Here is a 19507-nt window from a genome sequence, read left to right on the forward strand (position 1 = left end):
TAAAACATGAGACCCTGGTATGACGATAATGGGGAAGTGAATTTCCACCTTGCACCCTTTACTTAACAATGAGTAAGACTTCAAACATGTCAAATCCAGGTTACCGCATACTGAGAGGCCAAGGAGTTTTTAATCATTCACCCTCTTAGTGAACTCATGCCACTCGTGTCTGATTGCCAGCCAGCCCTTGATCAGTGAAATAATTTCATGCCACACAATTAAACGGTAATTATAGTGTTTGAATAGTGAGCTTTTCCAATTTAATATTCATTTTTTAAAAACTATTGTTCTCCATACATTGGTATCGCCTGCTATGTATAATCCATTAAAAGTAAGATGGTACAATAACTCCAACTGTAGAGTGGAAACAGCAGATGGCACTGTGCGGTGAATTTAGGGAGAACTCAGTCAGTGTTGTGTGTGTATACTCTATCTATCTATCTATCTATCTATCTATATACATCTACAAATCTTTACAGTATTTTATGTTTTATTATCATCTTATCTTATAAAACAATATTAATACGTAATACAATAATTTTATAATGTGAAATGTTTCTTCAGACTAATTTGATATATGTAATGGATGTCTAAGTGAACTATAAGTGATCTCATGCTGAAAAGCTCTCTATTTTTGAGCTGTTAAAATAATGTCCTTTCTATTTTCTATTCTTTTCAAATGTCATGATACATTAAGTGTTCTGATGGTGGTGGCATGACTGTAATAATATTGTATTTATGAAAAGTAAAAGCCATTTAAGGAAGGCCTTTCAGTGGGAAAGTGTCAGTTAAAAAGGACAGATTGTCATTATGAAGTCTTTGCTCTTCGTCACAGTTTTGACTAAATCACCTGGCAGCTGTCCAATCAGGGACCTCAAACGTAGAGCTGTGATTTAAAGAAACATATTGTTTTACTTACATATTGCGACACAGAGGAGAGAGCATGTAAATGATTACTTCTATTGTTTGCCAATGGGTTGATTTGACACAGAATGTTTAACTATAACCCCATAACTCCTTAAAATCCAGCTTTCCCACTTATATTTCCCCTTTAAGGTTTTTAAAAGCATCTTATTCCACATTGTGTGACAGTATCACATTTATATTCTGTAGCAGCTTGTTCCAATTCTTCATCAAAAGCTATGTGTGAAATATTCAAACCAAAGGTTCCATGCTTTTTCCCTTAAAAGTTTTATCTTGTGCAGGAAACTGGAATTTGAGGGAAATGACATGCTTACACCAGCTCCTCTTTGCGTCCTGTAGCTGACATGACTGGAAACAACATGATGTCATGTGACTGTGTCTCTGTTCGGGGTGGGGAGCCCGGCAACCTCAGCCTCCTCTACTGCACTGAAATCAGTCACACTGTAGAGAGGCAGGAGGCGCCATGAGGGCCTTTTATAATATATATGCACCAATCCAACTGCCTTACAGTGTGTAAAATGCATTTGTGTTGTCTAATCAGTAAATCTGGCAAGGTCCCTCATAATGAAGGCTAATTAGTATGCTGCAGCACTCATCTGGCTGCATTTGAAAGGTCTGCCAGATGTATCAAGGACCGGTAGCAGGCCAAAGAGAGACAACCTTAAGCAGCTGAAAGTCTCTCTCTCTGTCTGCAGTCTCCCAGGTAGGTTATGAAATACTTCAATTGATCTTATGTTGTTTATCACATGCACTGTAATGTGATGCCATCTTGTTACTTTGTGATTGCTTTGTTGTTAGCTTATTTCAATGTCTGTACATTGCTGTACACAAATTATCGAATCAGGATAATCCTCCTAAGGTTTGTATTTGTGAAGTAGCTTTGGTATTGTCACAGCCCGGCTCATGGACTGGACAAAAACGGGAGACACACGGGTAAACCAAATAACAAAGTGATTTATTAATAAGAAAATAATCAAAACCAATGAGTGGGAGGAATCTGGAAAGTCAGTAGCGTAGGGAGTGGACGAGTGAAAATATGCTGCATGGATGTTGTGCTGTAAAAACAAAGACAAGAAACCAAACAAACAAAGGACACCATGAGATGAGGAGGTCCAACCCAAGACTGAGTGCTGCTCTGGCTTATATGCATGGGGCACACTGGGCCCAGGTGTGTCCCATGCCGCTGATTAACCTGTCAATCAGGTCTGCAGCCCTGGAGACAGAAAGCACACCAACAGCAGTACGAACCCTGCAGAGGGGCTGTCACAGTATGGCTTACAATTCTTCACGTGCAGGAGAAACTGATACCATTACTGTGTGTGTTATGTCATACAATCTTAGACTGAAACGTAGCCATATACTTTTACTTTGTGCTTTATATGCATGCATGTGGGTATTTGTCTTGTGCACTTGTGTGTAAAACAGGCAGCTGGACTTACATCAAAATTTACAAAACTTCCATCTTAAACAACGGAAAAGCAGACACAAGACTTGTTGACCTTGGCATACACAGCATGCAAGTGGCCAGTTTGGCCTAAACAAAGGCCATGGCTATTTGTACATTATTTTATTAATATATAATATTATTATATTGATCCCTGAAGAAAATTGTGCAGGATTTTTTTTTAATGCGCAGGATTGAAACTAGTTTATTCACACAATCCTGAACCAACATTTCCCACTCGATGGCACAGGCCTAAAATATGAGCTAAGTGTATATATTCAACCCCATTTCATACTCTTCTCCTGCTCATTTCCTTTTTTTCCTCTCTATCTCCCTTGCCTCCCTCTGCCTCCGTCTCCCTCTCTCTCACTCTCCCTCTCTCTCTCCTCTCTCTGCACCAGCTGCTGCTGCTTCTGCTCCAGAGCCAGAGTGAAGAGTCCCCTCACCCCCCTGCACAGACATAGACAAAAGGCCTGATTCGCCTGCTGAACACTGCCCCCTTCCTCCATCCGTCCCTTCATGCACGGCTGTAATGGTGGTGGTGGTGGTGGCGGGGGCTTCCGGAGAAAACGAGGCCTGGACAGGGACTAAAATCTAGGACTGACCCAGTGAAGGAGAGTGGGAAGAGGGGGAGGGGAGGAGGAGGATGGAGCTGGAATGGTTGGGGCTGAGTAAAGGCTGGTGCTGAGGCCTCGACAGGAAGACTGATTTTTCCTCTCTCAGAGTGGGAAAAAAGGGTATGCCACATTTACCTCTATATGTGCATGAGCATGCATGTTTATGTTTATGTTTGTGTCTGTGGTGGCATATGTGGGCATGGGTGGCATATGTTTGATGGAAATCTGTGGAGGGAGGTGCATGAATGGCCTGTGTTGCCCATGTCAGATTGTCTTTATATCACAGTGCTGGGTGTAATGCTGCTTGGAAGTTTTCAGTTTTCAGAGACTACCAGTGTGTCTGGGGGTGAAAGCACTGGGGGATCTGGTTGAGAAACAGGCCAAGGCACCGGACTGAGCTGCTTCTACCATCATGGTTACCTAAATTTGCTTCTTCTTTATGTGTTATGTTGAATATCAGTTGCTGTCATCAGTCATCATTTTACTTTATGTGTTAAATTTTACTTCATGTAACCTATTTGTGTTTATATTGTTTGTATTATTTATCCCATTTTCTTTACTATTGTCCTGTTTTATTATGTGTCCAGGTAACTGTGCTCACCCAAACATCATCTTTTTGTGAATTTTTGTTGTTTGTTATTTGGCCTAATTTTATGGCACTGAGACCAACCAGAGTAGTGACTCTTCTTTAATCATCTTACCACCTGTCTATAAAATAATGTGTGTTCTTATTTCACCAAAACTATCTGGCAATATACATGTAGTATGGAGGAAAATGTTGCAGTGTTTCCTGGGAGGTGAGCATACTGCTTCTGCCTGTGTGTTTCTGAGGCCATACTGCAGCACAGGGCTTTATGTTGGGTGACCGGAACCAGCTGAAACCGGTTTGAGGCAGCCGCGAGGGCTGACAGGAACAATACCGTCTCTGTGTTCCACTGAGGGATAGTGATAGCCCAGGCTGCTCCATGGCAGCCCTTCACTACTCAGCCACTGGCTACGATGGCACAGGCACAGACCCTGCTCCTGCTGCTGCTGCTGCTCCTGCTGCTGCTGCTGCTAGAAGTCGGTGTGCTACACAGCACGGCTCATAATGAGGGGGGCAGGGAGATTCGGGAAGGGACGAAGGCAGAGGGACGTGGCTGGCTGGGAGCCTGCCTCACACACACACACACACACACACAAACAAACACACACACACACACACACACACACACACAGAAGCATGATCTCTCTGTTTGTATGTCTGTGTGCTGCTAGTGGTGCACAGAATGACTAAGGAGGATCCTTACCAGGACCACCACCACTCACCAGATCCCTGGATGTAACCTGACCCTGTATTCTGGGCCTTTGCCTGGTTAGGAAGAAACAGAACTTTCCCCCCCAGGCAGGGTGGGTTGGATGTCTTCTTTGTGGGTTAGTGGTGTTGTGACTGTGTTTGTTACAGGATGGAAGGAAGGAAGGAAGGAAGGTTTGGCTAGTGGCTGGAGGGGGACGGAGGCAAGAGGGTGAGGAGTGGCTCTTGCATGTTTCCACCATTGTTATTTTACGTTCACTTTACTGAGATTGTAGCAGTCTTTTACACAGTGTGTGGATTTCAGCTGGTAATGATGCATGTTATTAAACTGCTGTTGCTGAGATTGGTTGTGTGTTGTGTATTTTTCATCTTTGTCTGTATTTAACATTCATTTACTTTCTACGTCAGGCTGCTAAGGCTGTGACTAGCTGTCTTTCCACCAGGCCTTTCTCTCTCTGCTGCAGCTTCACACAGCTCAGCAGCCATTTTTCCCCTCCTTGCATTTCTCGCCTGCCCTCTCTCTCCATACCATGTCTCTCTCTGTCATTTTATGTTTACTTCATTGTAACAATCATCCCAACATCTGGATTGAGAATTTTTGCTTTTTGAAACTAAAGACAGGACAAGATATGGGTCTCTGTGTGTGCAGATGCGTTTGCCATGCATTTCGATCAAAGAGCAGTACTGGTTTAACTGCATGTACTGTACAAGCAGAGCAGCTCCATGGCTGTGCCTTTTGTCCCCAACACCCTTAATACAATCAGACACAGTGCATATCAGTCCCATCATGTTTTATTTGCAGTGTTCACGATTAAAAAAATAAAGATTGTTTTTTTCAAGAGTTATAACCCACTGAAAGCAAAGTATTTCTGATGTTTAATAATACTGTACTACTAAAACATTTTGCTTATAGAATTCACAAACAAAAACATCTTGAATATTGGTTGTCTTTTGTTTACATGTTTTATTCACCCTCCAGCTGACGAGTGCCAGTCTGCTGAATGTAAAACTCATTGTGATGAGTTGTAATTTTAGTACTCAAAAAAAGTACTAAAATTACAACTCATCTTTTGTATTGTACTAATTATTTGGACCTGATCCATTCATCTCCTGAATCAGAAAATATACATAACTTAAATATACTTAACAGAGAAACTTATTGGTGTAGTCAGGACATGATGCAGGTCCTTGTCTTCCAGCAGCAACTTATAAAAATTGTAAAATACATTTAATTATCACATTTGTATACTGTTTTTCTCCTATTTAATGTCATCAAAATGTCACATCTACCACCCATGGGAACCAGCATGTGGGTTCCCAATAAAGTTAGCTAATATAAGGATGAATAAGGCATAACTAGGACTAATTGTACATTCTTGTATGTATGTAGGTCAACTAAACTTGCATAGTTTGATCTGAAGATGTAAAAGGAGGGAGCTCTAAGCTCAGTCTGCTAATGCATTGATAAAACATCAAGCACTAGAAAGCAGTGAGGGTTAACATGGTAGTTCACACAGGGTGTACTGCTTGTAGACACTGGCACACCATGTGGTGGAACATGAAATTGAAAAACAAAAGAAATATTTATGTGCTTAGACCCAAATCCACCAAAAAAAACATACTGTAATTCACAAAATATAGGTACATATGTACATATTGCAATTAATTACCATTAAATATGACAATGTGCAAATATCTCTTAAAATTATGTCAAGTAAGTTGATCTTTCATTTTCCCACATTTCTAAAAGAAATAGTTTTCCAGTATTGTTGAAAGGGACTTAACACAGAAACAGGACTGAAAATTAACATGTCGTATGCTTACCACCTCATCTTATTTAAAAATATAATAAGCAACAGCCAAAGCTGGTCACTCTTTCAAGCATATATACATTTGTAATACAGAAACATAGTGTAACTAGTGTATAGCCAGAAACCTCCCCACTCACAATAAATGAGAGACCACTTTCATGAACTCAAGTCTTTAATATAATGCCTATATGTTATTTACTTTGTGACATTTTGCAAGTATAAAATGAATGCAGATTTTTTTCATCACATTATTGTTTATCATTACTATAATTACCTTCCTTTCTTTTCTCTTTGCATGTTGAGCCATAAATGTGTACAATCGTCAGTAGGGGCGTGTCAGATATTTTATGTTTAATCACATAAATCACGCAGGACATTTGGATCTTTTTCATTTATCTGGACTATAATCTAACTCTTGTCCGTAATATAACATAAATCAATCAGACATATAGCCTAGATCTAATGCTCTGTGGTCATGCTTGGCAATATTGATAAGTATATAGGTACATACCTGTATATTGTGTTGTATTGGGCTTAAGACTTCTTTTATTTAAAATCCAACAGTACAGCGATAAACAGGACTTCTAAATAGCCTCATGCAATCAGTGTGTGATTAACTCAACTTTAAGAAACGTGTTTAAATGTAAAGGGCACTATTAATAATTTATGCTGACTGGAACATACATCCAGCCTACTTCATCATATCATCCCAGAAATTCAATTACATTTGTACCTTTGAAGAACTTTGCATGTTAATTTTCTTTTCTGGCTAAGACAGGATTATTTATACTTTTGTCATACAAAATGTAGGAATACAGATTTTTACATTGTTGCCAGTCACCCTACAACTTCATCAAAACTCAAAAGCTGAAATACTTATGAACACAGTTATATTACAGAAACATTAGTCTTTATTGTCGACCCTGTAGGTAAATTCAGTATGAAAAGGTGTGCTTCCAAATTTTGAGAGAATTACATGGAATTGCCCTCAACAATTTATCACTTTTGAACCTAAGTAAATTCTGCTTTCAGTATGAATTGCCTAGTTATTATCCATCCCCAAGAGAAAAAATGTCATTTGGGACTAAAGATGGACTTACCATGTCAGTCAGTAAAAAAAACAAATATCATACACACAAGACATCTCATAATCTAAAACAGATTGCCATGACTAGGACAATTTAACACCAGATCACAAGGCAACAGCAGTGTCAGTACACTGTGTTGATCTCTGATCTGCTATGCTGAATTTTGAAACACTGAGAAATAAGTAAACAATTTTTGTTTGCTCTCTTACCATCTCATACAAGACAGTATGTAAAAGCAGCAATAATAAGAACGTGATTATATTGAATTCTGTTTTTCATCACTACAATATTCTGATTCTAAATTAATCCAATACAAGTGTAACTACTACACAGACTATGAACAGTTTCATTGCTAAATGTGATCTCTTATAGCAGGTTGAAGAACACATCATTAAAAATTGTTAAATTCTGTAGAAAACATGTCTTACATTACTCATTATTCCTCCATTTAATCTGTGTTCCCCAAGTGATCTCCTCATCAGAAACGGAGCAGTACCATGGGAGATATGAAGACGCCAGACTTCGATGACCTGCTGGCAGCCTTTGACATCCCTGACATGGTGGATCCTAAAGCGGCTATTGAATCTGGCCACCATGATGATCATGACGGACAGCTAAAGCAACCCAGTGGTGCGGTGAATACAAATGAAGATGATCCCCACAACCCCTCAACAGGACATGACATTGGCGTTAGTGTCATTGTTAAGAACACCCAAAAAACAGACAGTAGTGAGCTTGGCAGAACAATGTCAGAGAAGAATGAACAATGCCCCTCCCTACCCCTTTCTGGCAATGGACTTTATAATGGACTCTTGCATGCAATATCACCAGGTACTCATTACACCAAGAATGGATGGAAAGCTCCCAGAGAGGAAGGACTGTCAGTTAACAACCAATCATCTACCTTTAATCAGTTTAGCCCCATCTCCAGTGCTGAAGAGTTCGATGATGATGATAAAATTGAGGTAGATAGCCCCATGGACAAACAGAGAGGTCAATCATTCTTTATGTCCACTACTAAGAGAGATGGCCAGAATCCCAAATCTCCTGTATCAGTGGACAATGTTTCTAAGCCCAGAGCAAACAGAGACCTAAAACAAGACCAAAACAAGAACAAGTCTAACGACCCCCCTGAATCAAGTTTGCCTAAGAACGAACTAAAGCAAACTGCCCTCAAGTCTGAAGGTCAGGAGTACAAGGAGACTGGAGAGCCATCAGGGCTTGTTAATGTGTCCAGTATGTCTCAAGTCAAAGCCAAGTCCTCTGCAAAGCTTTCATCTTGTATAGCAGCCATAGCAGCCCTCAGTGCCAAAAAAGTTAGTCCTACAGACTTGGATTCTCCTACAACACAGAAAGAATCCATCCAGGCCAATGAAAATCCCAGAGCTCCAGAGAAGCTGCAAGAGCAGGATTCAGCCCTAGAATTTGCAAAGAGACTGCTAACAAGACAACCAGACAGCCCCTCTAGTGTCACCAGCGAGGTTAGCAGCAAAGGTTCCCCATCCTCAAGCACAGACACCACCGCGGTCATCCCAAAAGTCAGGATCAAAACAATCAAGACCTCATCCGGCCAGATCAAGCGTACTGTCACCCGAGTTCTACCACAGTTTGATGCTGAGGGTCTGAGAAAAGGAGAGAATAGCCCACCTGTCATGTCAACCCCAAGTGCAGCTTTTTCATCTCCAACAAGATCCTCTCAGTCAACCACAGTAGTGGCCACCACTGGAGGGCCTTCAATTGAAATAACCAAGCAAATGACTATTAAACCTGTGGCAACTGCTTTCCTGCCTGTCTCAGCAGTCAAGACAAGTGGATCCCAAGTCATCAACCTGAAGCTAGCTAACAACACCACCGTTAAAGCAACAGTAATCCCTGCTGCATCAGTGCAAAGTGCCAGCAGTGCCATCTTGAAAGCTGCTAATGCCATCCAGCAACAGACTGTCATGGTACCTGCCTCCAGTCTGGCTAATGCCAAAATTGTGCCAAAGACAGTCCATCTTAGTAACCTCAATCTTCTTCCTCAGACTGTATCCTCTGCTGTCTGTGATCTCCAACAGGCCCTCTCCTCTTCCAAACAACCACAGCATCAACAATCACAAATCAAACAGAAAACAATTCTCGCTGGCCGGGCCTCAAAGAAAGTCTCTAGGGTTCAAGTGTTCACTAGCACTCAAAGCTCTGTAGTGGACGCCTTCAATAAAGTCCTGAGTAGCATAAATCCTGTCCCTGTGTATGTCCCAAACCTCTCTCCACCAACTTCAGCTTGTATCTCTATACCCTCACGTGGCTACAAGTGCCTGGAGTGTGGAGATTCATTTGCTCTTGAGAAGAGTCTGGCACAGCACTACGAACGTCGCAGCGTGCGGATCGAGGTCACCTGCAACCACTGTGCCAAAAGTCTTGTGTTCTACAACAAATGCAGCCTCTTGTCTCATGCCAGGGGCCACAAAGACAAAGGGGTTGTTATGCAGTGCTCACATCTAATCCTAAAACCCATCCCTGCAGATCAGATGATAACCACATCGCCCTCTTCAGGCCCACTCAATATCACTAGCACCAGCTCCACATCCCAAGCGCAAGCACCCACTAGTCAAATCCCAGCAAGAGCTACTGGTGTTGGGTCCCAAACTGCAGTGATTTCAGCTCCAAGCAGTGCTCCTCTTGGGGCAGCCATGCCCTTGGAGGATGATGCATCAAAGCTTTGCAGGCACAGCCTCAAGTGCTTGGAGTGTAACGAAATATTTCAGGATGATAGCTCACTAGCTATGCATTATCAACAGCCACAGGAGTCCAGTGGGCAGGTATGTAATGTGTGAACTGACACATAAAATAGTTCAATTTAATTTCTGAAGGTGAAGTATATTGATTAACACAGTATCATGGGCTTTAAAGTTGGGAGGAGTTATTTTGAAAACCACTGGTTCCAGAAATAAATGTCCTATTTGTCTCCATGACAATGTTATGTGACTCATAGTTCAAGCACTTCTGCAGCTTACATTGGCATGGAACTCAATAGGTTGAATCATCACTATAAAAGATTAACAACTGCAGTAGCAAATGTTGGTTTGGTATGGTTCTTTGATAAAAAGTTCAAAGTACAAGATTGTGAAGATAAAAACTTGGAGGTGGGTATTTACTCCCAAGGTGTATTTCAGCAAGAAACATCCAATCAACAAGCATAGCTCCATTAACGGTGGGGGGGAAGCTAAAGATTATGTTGTCAAGAAAATGGACAGTTAGATTATTATTTGTTTTCTATTTTCAGTAACATTGAGGATTTAGTTAAAGAAAACTGAATGGGAGAAAACACCTCTGTGACCAGCGACCCTCAGTTCCCAAGCCAAGTCATGGACTGAGCTAATGCCACCCCTTTGTACAGTGTAAAGGTCCATTATTGCTTATTTTAAGTGCCAAAATTTTAACTTTTGAAATATCCAGGGCCGTTCCAAAGAAAACTGTTTATGTAACCAGGACTTTCTTTCTGAAAAGACATGTCACTGTTGAGTTTTTGTTAATGTAATTTCTCAGTTCTAAGGCGCACATATCCAAAATTATCCACGTGAGTAGACATCTCTAGATGTGACGATAGCTGTTGTTTTTTTTGTAATTTGGCTGATCCGACTCTTCACTGTATATTGGAGAGTGGATAACAGTATTGTTCATGCAATAATAACCCCTCATATTCTGGGTGCAATAATTGCAAGTGCTATGATAAAAACAATTAATGGTTTTCTTTATCTCCTCCTTTCTGTGTCTCTAGAAAACATGCACCATCTGCCAAATGCATCTCCCAAATCAGTGCAGCTTTCTGTCACACCAGCGTATCCACCAACACAAGTCTCCTTACATCTGCCCCGAGTGTGGTGCCAGCTGCCGTTCTGTCCACTTCCAGTCACATGTCACCAAGAACTGCCTGCATTACACCCGTAGAGTCGGCTACCGGTCAGTCTACTTCAACTAAATCATTACATTATTATTTGCATGTTAGTCTTCCCTTGACCTGAGATATGGTTCCCAATGTTCTGAGATATGGTTCCCAATGTTCAACTTTAATTTCCAAACTTTTTTCTCTGTTAATACCCTGATTTTTTGATTTGGAGCAGTGTTCGTTCATTGTAAGTGGCTATTCTCAGACTTAAAGGTCTCTTCCTCTTTATTCAAATTGTTACTTCTAATCACATTTATAATTACAGTTATTACATTATGTTTGCCCTAGCTTGACAAGGAAGTGATGAAAGTTATGGGAGAAAATGTACAGTCATAGTATGAGTTACCCAAGATACAAGCCATTAAAACTAAAAACTCAGTATCTTACCAATTATGGTTTAATTATGAGTCTGGTCTATAAAAATGTTATGAAATTAACATCTTGTTTCAGAGTTAAAATCTGCAGTGTTGTCTGCAGAGTCTGCAGACTGTTTGCTTAGCTTATTAAGCTTGCCTGGCTCTGTTCAAAGGTAAAAATCATCCAAATACAAACAAGATAGTACGTCCTAATTAGTGAGCTTCACAGGTGTTGGTAGAACCAGGCTAGCTGTTTCCCCTTGTTCCTAGTCTTTGTGCTAAGCTAAGCTAAGCTAACCATCTCTGTAACTTGATATTTAATGGACAGTCAAGGAAGTGGTCTCAGTCTTATTTATCTGACCCTCGACAATAAAGCGAATCTGAGTATTTCCCAAGAAAAGTCTCTCATAGTTTTGATCCCATCAGTCCTGTTCTGACCAGCATGCAAGACTCTCAAGTAAATTAAAACAGACAATCTTAAATTAGAAACACTAAAGCGCTTCCATCCAAAGGAAGTTAAACTGACTTTTACAGTTAAAATCTTATTTAAATCAGACTTTTTCAAACTCCTTTCCTATTCCTCCCTCCAGCTGTATCCACTGTAGTGTGATCTTCGCTGATGTTGCAACTGTAAAATCCCACATCCAGAGTACTCACTGTGAGGTCTTCTACAAATGTCCTCTCTGCCCCATGGCCTTCAAGTCTGCGCCTGGAACGCACTCCCATGCCAACACACAGCATCCAGGAATGAAGACAGGAGAGCCCAAGTAAGTCTTAACATGCTGCATCTACAATCAAAAACACTGTGGACAAGTTAGTTAAAATGCTAATTAATCCAAAATTATTTTAGTTTTATAATCTGTTAAAGACAGCAAAGTATATTGCTAATGTTGTTGCAAGTGTATATGAAATACACAAAATTTGATTCAATGATAATTTAAATTTAAATATTTACAATAAAAATGACATGCACATAATAATAAGCAAGCCTTTCCCTCAAAGAATTGTCGACCCCACACACACATCAACACACATTTAAACGCTCTTCCTTCCACACAGACACACATATAACCTAATACCTATGTCCAATTCATTTTTCTAAGAAAGATTATCCTTGCTGCTTCATCAGTAGCAGGATTTGTGGGTTTTAGACATGGTGGCTTAACTTGGGTTTGTTTTTTTCCACATGAGAACCTTTCACTGACTTACACACTGTCCATCATCAGCACTACTACAGGTGCTGAGGAGCAGGTGTTCTTGTACCATTGGGTAGGTTTGGCCCTGGCTGTTCCCCAAGCTTAAAGCTAAATAAACATCTGATGTTAAACAATATTCAAAGTACTGAACCGTCTGTTTCAGTATGATTGATTATGTGTATCTAAAATTACAGAGATAAAGATAATAGGTGAAACAATACAACTGAAACTTAATGTTTCATTTGCAATAACTGCTGGAATTCTCTTCATACACACTTTACATTTCATTTCTTTGTATTTAAATTAAGTCTCTTATATTTTGCAGTGAACCCAGTTTTAACGTCATTTTTTTTTTCTGTCTTTCAGGGTGATATATAAGTGTTCCATGTGTGACACCGTGTTCACTTTGCAGTCCCTGCTCTGCACACACTTCGACCAGCACATTGTTAATCATAAAGTTTCAGTGTTCAAATGTCCAGACTGCTCCTTGCACTTTGCACAGAAACAGCTCATGTTGGACCATATCAAGGTGGGCATAATATGTAGTTATTGAAGGCATGCTTGATAATGATATACACTTTTTATGTATCCCGACTTATTTCAATATTCAAGGCTAATCTCATGAGTCATACTAATAAGTTTAGTCTAGAAATTTTCACATAGCAGTGCTTAATAAATCCTAACTTTCAATTCAATCTGTGAATCATTTCCAGGTCATCCATGGAACACTGAAGACCATCGAGGGTCCACCAAACTTGGGCATCAACCTCCCCCTCAGCACCAAGCCAACTAACTCCAACAGTACAAACAGCAACACCCCCAGTAACAATACTAATAATAATAAAGATGGAGGAAATGTCATTGGTCAAGACAAGGGAGAAAAGAAGCCTTCACCACTAAAGAAAACAAACAGTAATTGCTCAGCAGACTTCAAGAACCCTGCAAGCTCAGGATACACATGTGAAGACTGCAATACCCTCTTCAGCTCAAGGGAGGTCTTCGTGGCTCACATGAGGCGCGAACATGGCAAGGTGAATACTTCTCATTAGGAAGTCTCCAATATGTCACACAGTAATTTTTTGGAGATTCTGCTTTCAGTTGCTAAGAGAGCACACATTAGGAAAATTTAGAGTCAATGCTTTATGTGTTTTTTTTAATTTAACTTTTATTTTAACAGGAAAGTCCCATTGAGACACAGTCTCCTTTACAAGGGAGTCCGGTATAGTGGTCGTGCAGTGATGGAGGATTTAGATGCTTTACTTAATTAAAATGACAAACACCACACTGTAAAATACTTCATTATAAGTAAAAGACTTGCATTAAAATGTTACATTAGTATAAACAGGAAAATGTACTGAAAATATCAAAAGTACTCAATGCAGAAAATTGCCGCTGTGATTGTTAGTATATATTGTGTCATTAGATTATTATTACTGATGAATTATTGTGTAAGCAGCATTTGTTGGTTGAAATGGAGCTCATTTTACCTATTTTATATAAGGCTGCCAACTAATGATTATTTTTGTTATAGATTGATTGTTTAGTAAGTAAAAATGAAGAAAATAATGACACATGTCCACCACAGGCGCCACCTAGAGCCCAAACTTGACATTGTTTGTTGTCCAACTATTTGACAAATAAATAAATGAAATAAGTAAAATTACTACAAGAAAAAGCTGCAAATCTTCACATTTGACAAGGTGGACCATTAAAGGTTTGACATTTCTGCATGAAAAACGGTTAACTGGTCATCTAAACTGTTTCTAAACATATTTTCTGTCAATCAACTAAGTAACTGATTAATCAACTTATTATTTCAGCTCCAATTATATAATACTGGATAGTTCAATCTTTAACAAGGTATCATATTTCATTTTTATTTTAGCTATAACTGTCAAATAATTGGAGTAAAAAGTAAAATAATTTCTTATAAAATGTAGTGGAGAGAAGTATAAAGTGGAATAAAAACTCTCACTTGAGTAGAAAGATCCATTGCTGCAAATATGAATTATGCTTTATATTGCAGATACTGAAGAAACACCCATGTCGACAGTGTGACAAATCCTTCAGCTCTTCCCACAGTCTTTGCCGACACAACCGTCTCAAACACAAAGGCCTGCGGAAGGTCTACACCTGCCCGTGAGTACTCACACCAACTGTGTTTTTGACAACAAGTCCTCCAAATTGAACTACAAAAAATGTTGTTGGTCCGTTCCCTACAGAACAACACATACAAGACATTTGTGATCTAACGCCACTATTGACAAGACACTGTTTGTAAAACCATTTTCTGATCTTACACCACATAAATTAAGGTTTGGTTAGGTTTTATGGCTGTACCGAATATAAAGCTTCACTGAAAACCTTAATAGAAGCTTTAAATATAAAAAAATGACATTTAGTACAGCCCTATTAGGTTTGGGCACAAGAATAACTTAGTTAGGGAAATATCATGTTTGGGGTTAATGTAACCTTCTTGGTTAAAGATAGGAGACCTTTGCTATTCTGGTGGTAACCACACGGTTAGCAAACAATAGCTGTCATGATTGGAAACCAACACTGTAGGAAACGGGAAACAAACTTCAGTCTCCTGTGTTTTGCTAACCCATCCATCCACCCTAACCTCCTCCCTCGTTGTGGATTTTGTGGTTCCACTACTTCCTCTTATGCTCCTGACAGACAGACAGGGCTTTGTCGCTTTAAAGTACATGTGTTACTGTGTTAAGGAGGCAGAAGAGAAGGGGATTAGCTCGAGAGTACCACAGACCAATAAGCCAATTAACATTAAGGAGCCACATGCAGTCCACGCAGCTGCATACTGTGATGTATCAAATTTCAAGAGGCATGCCATGGGTCCATAGAACAGCCCCAATTACATAATTGTGAAGGTTTGGGGGAGCGAGTGCAAGTTTGCGAAGACCGGCATGAGAATCCTGCTTTACCTTGCTTACATACAGTCAAAGTGAAAACCCACAGTAGCCTTTAATAGTAATAAAAATAAAAGCAAATTGTATTTATGCAAATAACAGACAACAAAATTAGCTTGCAAGGGGTTATAATTGTTATTTTATTGTACTTTGACAGGCACTGTCCAACTCTCAGTCAGCCGTTCACTAAAAGAGTGCTGCTGGATCAGCACATTCAGCTGATGCACAGAGTCAAAGATCCAGAGGGGAATACTGTCAACTCTGATAATGTGAAGGCTTCAACTGACAAGAAAACGGTACTGCGACACAAGTTTGTGGACATACATTTATAAGGTGGAAGTGCTCCTTGTAAAGCTTTTCACCTTACAAGTCAATGTCATGGTTCTTCTGTCATTCCTAATCGATCATTTTAATCTCCTCTACAGACCCTTAGCCCCAAAAGGAAGCCAGAAGACGATGAGGGGTCTCCAGGCTTGAACACAAGGGGCCCCGACTCACAGCCGTTGAAGAGGCTCAAGGTAAACATCCTTAAAGTTCACAAGTGTGCTGTCTGTGGCATCACCACTGAGGACATTGCGGCTTTCCATGAACACATTCCCCAGCACAAGTCTGATGGCTCGTCCTACCAGTGTCAGGAATGCGGCCTGTGCTACACCTCCCATCGCTCGCTGGCCCGACACCTCTTTATCGTCCACCGGCTGAAGGAGCCACATGGTCTCGCTCGAAACAACGGACTGGGCAAGGACGACGATGAGAGTCGGAGAGAGAACCAGCTAGATGTTACGGACGAGAACAATGACGGGACACCAAATACCAAGTGCAAAGTGTGTGGAAAGACATTTGAAACGGAGGGAAACCTGAATGCTCACATGAGGACACATGGGATGGCGTTCATAAAATCTAAGAGACTGGCTGAGAAGTGAGAGGAACACACTTTGAAACCATTCCATCTAAAGCAAACACTATTGTTTTAAACATATACAGTTTGTTAAATGGTTGCAGACAACCTACAGTATCTCACTTGGCTGTAGTCATGCATATACATAATGTACATGTAGGGTACTACCATATGTATCCAGTATACACACAAAGATATGTAATAAATGTTAAGTAAATTGAATAAGATAGTTTTTTGTACACACATAGATGTTTCTAGAGGCCTTGACTAGATCTTTTTTATAGAAGAGCTTTTTTATTTTAAACAGTCTCCATTGTTGTCTTCTCACTAGGACTAGATAATGTATGAATATATTGTTGTTATGGGATTAATCCTCATACAGTCAGCAGTGTTATGAATTTTCAATGCTGCTAATGTCCAACGAATGTCTGAAAGATGAAAACAAATACATAAAGTATATAAAACCACTGGGAGCCTAAGGTTTCCCCAGTATAAAATATGTTACCCCTAACTGAGGTCTTCAATTTCAAGTTGAAAGATGAATAGAAGATTAGCATAAAACATTCTTATTTTGTTTTTATTTCATGGATAACTTATATTTCTCTCTGAGCCCGCCTTGGCTTCTTCAACAAACCCTGGCTCTGGTCTCCTTCCACTACATCATGAAACTACTGATCCTAAAACAAAATCTCTGCATTCATTTTGAGCTGAAATTACATGTAATAGCAGAAGATTGCAGACAATCAGACAAAGATGAAGCTTGTTTTCAGCCGTTTCAGCAAACCACCATGTCGAGTTATTATCACTGACATATCAAATACATACACAATCAAAATTATTATAAAGCAAATTTTTTATAATTATCTCAAGCATTTAACATCAGAAAAAAGGAGTCTTTTAAAGACAAATATATGGGCCAAATTAGAATTGTCTTTTAAAAATATATTTTGTAAAGGATTGTGAAATTTTTTCATTCGTGTCTTAATATATATATGGCAGCTCTTTGTGATTACACTCCAAAAAAGTGTATTTACCTGAATATTTTAAATATATGATACATAGCACTTGCCTTTTATTTAACAGTGGTCTTCTTTACAGCATAGTTCATCTGTTGTTGCAGCACAATAAAAATAAAATTGTAACGACCCTGTATTTCATAAAACATTATCATTTTCTGTCTTGTTTCTTCAGTTCAGTTCTTAATGAATGTTCACGATAGGAATAACACTGGGGAAAACATCATAACTGAAAAAAAATGTCTACGAATGTAAACTTGCTGTGAAACTGAATGATTTATAAAAGACAACTAGTTTAATTGAATGAACAATAACTGTTTTCCATTACTTTCTTCGTTCCAAGCATTTCCAAAATATATCATTCAGCTTTGGACAGTAGTTTTTCTACTCCGACATTAAGACTTTAACTGTCTTGCGCTGTAAAACTGCATGTGAGAAACAGTCTGTGAATTGTTTGTTGAATTGAATGTGTTTTGCTGCTGCTGCTGTTTTTAGATATTTCTGATGTTGTGTACAAAGCTGTTCTTTATGTCAATAAATAATAAAACCTGCAGGGGCAAGATCTGATGTCGACTTGCACACGAGACATCAGCTCTTCTCTAAGGAAATATGTCAGGAATCCTCTCCTGATCGTTCAAACTCATGCTTTTGCTTAGAGCTGTTTGTGTCATGGATCATTATTACTATGAAGGTTGAAGTCTAAATACTGAAATTTTGAGAAGAGAATTGATAAGATTTTATTAATACCAATGCCATTATCAGTTCTCCTTAATTCCTTGATCAATTTTCTGTGTGGAAAAAAGTAGGCAAGGCCTTGACAGATTTTCAGCATCAACGCAACTGTTGTATTATATTAGAGTCTGAACACTGTGTAGAAACAGAGTAGAAAACGGCCCGCATGTGACTCAGGTGTGCAAAAGCTCCACTGTTTAACTGCTGTTTAATTTGGAACCGGTTCTCAACTGGAACCAGTCCTTGATTAAAGTCTCAATGGAGGTTTATACTTTGGTTTTAGTGTCTTTGTCATCTCCTTACAGATTTTGTTAATGAAATACTAAGCTGATTAGGATAGACTATCAACATGCAACTTGACAATCCTGATCTCATTTTAGCCCTCCATCCATCCATCCATCCAATCAGCTCTCAATGACCCAAAAAGGCTCTGATAAACCCACTGTACTCTACCTGGCCAGCACCAAACAGCCGACAGATCTGACACAGATAACACACGGACATAAAACGCATATTTATAGATTCACTGTTGGCTTGCTCTTTCTGAGGACATCTTTACCTCTGTGATCCATAAATCTGCTTGGAAATCACAATGGTGATAAAAGCTCCGTACAGCTCCAGAACTTGCCTGAGAATCATCACATATTTAAGTTTTCTTCTGTATCAAAGTAATCCACTGATAGTTACTGTCTGTACTTGAACTTTGCCATACCAACCTTATAAGGTAATACTATGTCAGTCAGTGTTGTGTTTAGAGCTTGTTGTGTGCCTCCAATTGGCCAAAAAAATCTTGACAAGGTAGAAAAAATTAATGTCACTTTAAGCAAAGTGTTTTACATAAGTTCCCTAAACTACATGAGGGGAAACAAGACACATCCCGGTCTCTAGTGTTAAAAGTCCTGTGCTTTGTGCACCCACAATCAACCTCAACCACCTTCCACCTACATCTGTAATATAACACACCCTGGACTGCAAAACCTGCTCTGTAAGACAGAGACTCAATGTACAAATGCTTTGTTCATCGTAAAATGGCTCATGGAGATGATCTCTCTCTAGCAGGAGCAAACATTAAATCAGAATTTAGCTGCATCATGCTGAATATGTATAAATTGTTTCCCTCACATTGTGTAGGTTTTTAGGACAAGCTCACCCTCTAGCGGCCATTGCTGATTTATTCACATTACTGTCTGCAGGCGTTGCTTCTCCCTTATTTTAGCTTGAGAAAAATGGTTACAGTAAAAACTAATGTAAATGTTATAAATAAGTAAACATAAAA

The 19507-nt window shown here is 39.5% G+C and overlaps 1 protein-coding gene across 1 annotated transcript; it reads left to right on the forward strand.

Annotated features, from left to right (window-relative positions):
* The first annotated feature begins 3063 nt into the window (after positions 1 to 3063).
* On the forward strand, positions 3064 to 18050 carry znf532 (zinc finger protein 532). The gene is made up of 10 exons (XM_046067493.1): positions 3064 to 3105; positions 4430 to 4490; positions 7646 to 9979; positions 10939 to 11120; positions 12053 to 12229; positions 13025 to 13187; positions 13372 to 13689; positions 14685 to 14797; positions 15743 to 15881; positions 16011 to 18050. The coding sequence occupies exons 3-10, from the start codon at positions 7676 to 7678 to the stop codon at positions 16506 to 16508; spliced, it is 3894 nt and encodes a 1297-aa protein (XP_045923449.1). The 5' UTR covers positions 3064 to 3105; positions 4430 to 4490; positions 7646 to 7675; the 3' UTR covers positions 16509 to 18050.
* The last annotated feature ends 1457 nt before the right edge of the window (positions 18051 to 19507 follow it).

This window comes from Micropterus dolomieu, linkage group LG13, assembly GCF_021292245.1.
Source record: "Micropterus dolomieu isolate WLL.071019.BEF.003 ecotype Adirondacks linkage group LG13, ASM2129224v1, whole genome shotgun sequence".
NCBI lineage: Eukaryota > Metazoa > Chordata > Actinopteri > Centrarchiformes > Centrarchidae > Micropterus > Micropterus dolomieu.